The sequence below is a fragment of the Lipotes vexillifer genome, unplaced genomic scaffold (assembly GCF_000442215.2).
Source record: "Lipotes vexillifer unplaced genomic scaffold, Lipotes_vexillifer_v1.1 scaffold394, whole genome shotgun sequence".
Lineage (NCBI taxonomy): Eukaryota > Metazoa > Chordata > Mammalia > Artiodactyla > Lipotidae > Lipotes > Lipotes vexillifer.
In genome coordinates this window covers 561682-564869 of record NW_006791731.1, presented here as the reverse complement: position 1 = coordinate 564869, position 3188 = coordinate 561682, and the positions used below count along the sequence as shown (strand labels likewise).

Below are 3188 nucleotides of genomic sequence, written 5' to 3'. Positions count from 1 at the left end.
GGCCCCCCCCCCCCTGCCCCCCGTGTCTGGGCCTCTGCTGGGATTGCAGAGCTCCCGGGACAGTGGGAGCCACCTTCCAGTATCTTCCCTGGGGTGGGGATCCAGCTGGGTATAGTCTGTGGACGCACAGCTGGGAAGCCTGTCCAGCTGTCGGTGGACACCAGATCCCTCCCCACCCCCCCCAGGGGCACCCCCACAGCCCTCATTCCACCCCGGGACGACCATGAGGCTGGAGCTGGGCCCAGGTGGGGGGCCTGTACTGTGCAGCTGGCAAGACCTGGCCCTCACGCTCCAAGCACCTAGGCCCCTGGCTGCCCCTGCACCCCAGCAGCTGAGCCGTCGAGGTCACAGGAAGACCCCGTGCAGCTGACGCCTGACCACCCCGAGGACAGTCCAGCGCACTGCCCTGGGGGTGGGCACATGCCCTTGGGCCAGGAGCCCCGGGGACGGCGCCTACGTTGATGCGCACTCACGTCTGAGGGCCCACATGGGCCCTGACACGTGAGGTGGTCGATGCCAGGAGAGAGGGGGTCAGCACAGGGCTGGGGGCTGCAGCCCTGAGGCCCTCCCTGTGCGGCCCTAGGGACCCTGACGTGCTGTCTCTCCGGGCCGCAGGTCATTGGTGTCTCTGCCAGGTCCATGTTGGGCCAGCACTGCTGTCCCTGGTCCTGTCTGTGGGGTCCTGCCCCTGCTGCCTGCTCACTGGCAGCCCTGCACCCTCTGCTTGAGCTGGGGAAGGGTTCATCAAATGAGGGGGGCGGACGCACAATTCCAGCTGGTTTCTGCCTCCTTGGGCCCCTCCTACAAGAGAGAGGGCCAGCTGGGCGTGGCAGACGGAGCTGCCTGGCCCAGGCAGGAGTCAGGCTCAGATTTGCCTTTTGAGTTCATTTTATGAAAGGTTTTCTCCATTTTCTTTTTCACCTTTTTTTTTTTTTTTTTTTTAATTAAATGAAGGTCTTTAAGGCAGGTGAAAACAGCAGCTGATTGTTACCCTAAAATTAATCTGAGGGCCTTGCGTGCTCCAGGGGGCCTTGGGGACACTACCTGCCGAGCCCCCAACTGCCCCTCATGGGGGTTGCGGAGACAGGAGCAGTCTGCCTGAGACCAGAGGGTCCACAGTGGTGCCCAGATGAGGGGGAGGGGAGAGCCCAGAGCCTGCACCCCATAGGATATTGCTGGTAGGGAGCAGGCTGGGTAGCCCCAGGACATGTCTGCCAGCAGCACCCGTGTCTCCGCAGCTCCGCAGTGGATGCGCTGCAGGCCGTGCTTCTCCGAGGCGGAAATGATGATGTGGTACAGCGCATGGAACTGGAGGGGGGCTGGCAGCTGCTCAGGACCTCGGCCGGGCACGAGGAGGGGGTCACCCGGCTGGCCAGGTGAGCAGGCCTGGCCCCCGCACCCCAGTTCTGGTGCTGGCTGGGCTCTAATAAGCCAGGTACTGTTCAGGTACCATTCGGGGGCCCCCCGTGGCACCTGGGAGGGGGCCCAGCATGAGAAGCAGGTGTGTGGGGGCAGCGGGGTGGCCGTGAAGGCAGCTGCGGTCTCCAGGCGCGGCGGGCTGGGAGGGGCGCCTCTGGAGGGGGAGAACGTGCTCGGCCCGGCAGCTGGGTGGGGGAGGCCTGAGGCCCCAGCCCCGCCCAGCATAGCCTCCTCCCCAGCGCCATGGCCAGGCTCGCGGGCCCCCGGCTGCCCCCGATGATGAAGGCGTTCTTCACCGCGCAGAGCAGCGTGTACGAGATGCAGAGGGTCAGCTCCACAGCCTTCCTGGCCGAGGTAGGAGCCACGTGCTCTGCATCACGAGTAGGGGCAGCGGGGAGCCCTCCCCGGCGGGCAGGCTCAGGCCTCCCCCGGAAAACCTGCCCCAGGCCATGGCAGCAGGGGCCAGGGTGGGGCTGGGTCAGGAGTTCCGGGGAGGCCAAGAGCCCAGGCTTGGCATGCAGGCCTCAGCTGGCCTCTGACATGTCCCCTCCTCAAAGTGACCTGCGACTGGGAGGGCTGCCCAGTGCAGTGGTGGGGAGGGGGCGGGGCGAGCCTGGGGTTAGTGGGGCAAGGGTAGCCAGAGCACCTCTGCCCCCAGCTGCTTAGCAGCAACACGGCGAACGACCTGATGCTCCTGGAGTCCCTGCTGGACAACCTACTGGCGCGGCAGAAGGACACGTGCGCCCGTGTGCGAAGGCTGGTGCTCCGGGGCCTGGCCAACATTGCCTCGGGCTCCCCGGATAAGGTGAGGGGCTGGCCAGCCCTCTGGGGCCCTGTCCCCGGGAGAGAGACGGCAGAGCTGCAGCCAGTGAGGAGACCCAGGTGGACGCGGTACAGGCGGTGGGCATGGGCGTGGAGATGACACCGGGAGGGTGGGGGGGCTGGGCCATTCCACAGCAGGACCTAGGGACACAGGTGTGTGTGGCGTCCCCAGGTACGGGCCCATGGCCCCCAACTCCTGACGGCCATGATCGGTGGGCTGGATGACGGTGATGACCCGCACAGCCTGGTGGCCCTGGAGGCCATGGTGGGCCTCGCGAGGCTGCTGGACCTGGTGGAGGCCTGGGACCTGCGCTCAGTGCTGCTGCACGTTGCCATCCGCATCCGGCCCTTCTTCGACAGTGTAGGCCCCGCCCCGCCCCTGGCCATGCCAGCCTGGCTCCTGCCCCTTCCTCTCCAGGCCCCGCGAGCCGCGTCACCACCACACGCTCAGGGCCAGGCCCCGGGGTCGACGGATGGGCAGTTCTGGGGAGGGCCCCACAGGGTGACACCTGCCGCCCGCCACCCCGCCCCAGGAAAAGGTGGAGTTCCGTTCTGCGTCCATCCGCCTCTTCGGGCACCTCAACAAAGCCTGCCAGGGAGACTGCGAGGACGTCTTCCTGGAGCAGCTTGTTGGCGGGCTCACGCCCCTGCTGCTGCACCTGCAGGACCCCCAGCCCCCAGTGGCTGCTGTGAGTAGCCAGGGGGTACGGGCAGGCCGGGCCGGACTCCTCACTCAAGGACTCACTCAAGGACTGACTCAGGGCTCGGCCTGTGCCCTGCAGGCCTGCAGGTTCGCCTTGCGCATGTGCAGCCCCAACCTGGAGTGTGAGGAGCTGGCAGCCATCTTCCAGAAGCACCTGCAGGAGGGCCGGGGCCTGAACTTCCGAGAGTTCCTCAACAACACCTGCAAGCACCTGGTGAGGGGCGGGGCGGCGGGGCGGCGGGGC

At 66.9% G+C, this 3188-nt stretch overlaps 1 protein-coding gene across 1 annotated transcript in view; it reads left to right on the top strand.

Annotated features, from left to right (window-relative positions):
* Positions 1 to 3188, top strand: part of MROH1 (maestro heat like repeat family member 1) — a 54230-nt gene that overhangs the window by 50225 nt on the left and 817 nt on the right. Inside the window, exons 34-39 of the mRNA XM_007464605.1 lie at positions 1239 to 1376; positions 1659 to 1773; positions 2078 to 2224; positions 2414 to 2602; positions 2775 to 2930; positions 3024 to 3158. Coding sequence (XP_007464667.1) covers positions 1239 to 1376; positions 1659 to 1773; positions 2078 to 2224; positions 2414 to 2602; positions 2775 to 2930; positions 3024 to 3158 — 880 coding nt within the window. The remainder of the gene's footprint in view (positions 1 to 1238; positions 1377 to 1658; positions 1774 to 2077; positions 2225 to 2413; positions 2603 to 2774; positions 2931 to 3023; positions 3159 to 3188) is intronic.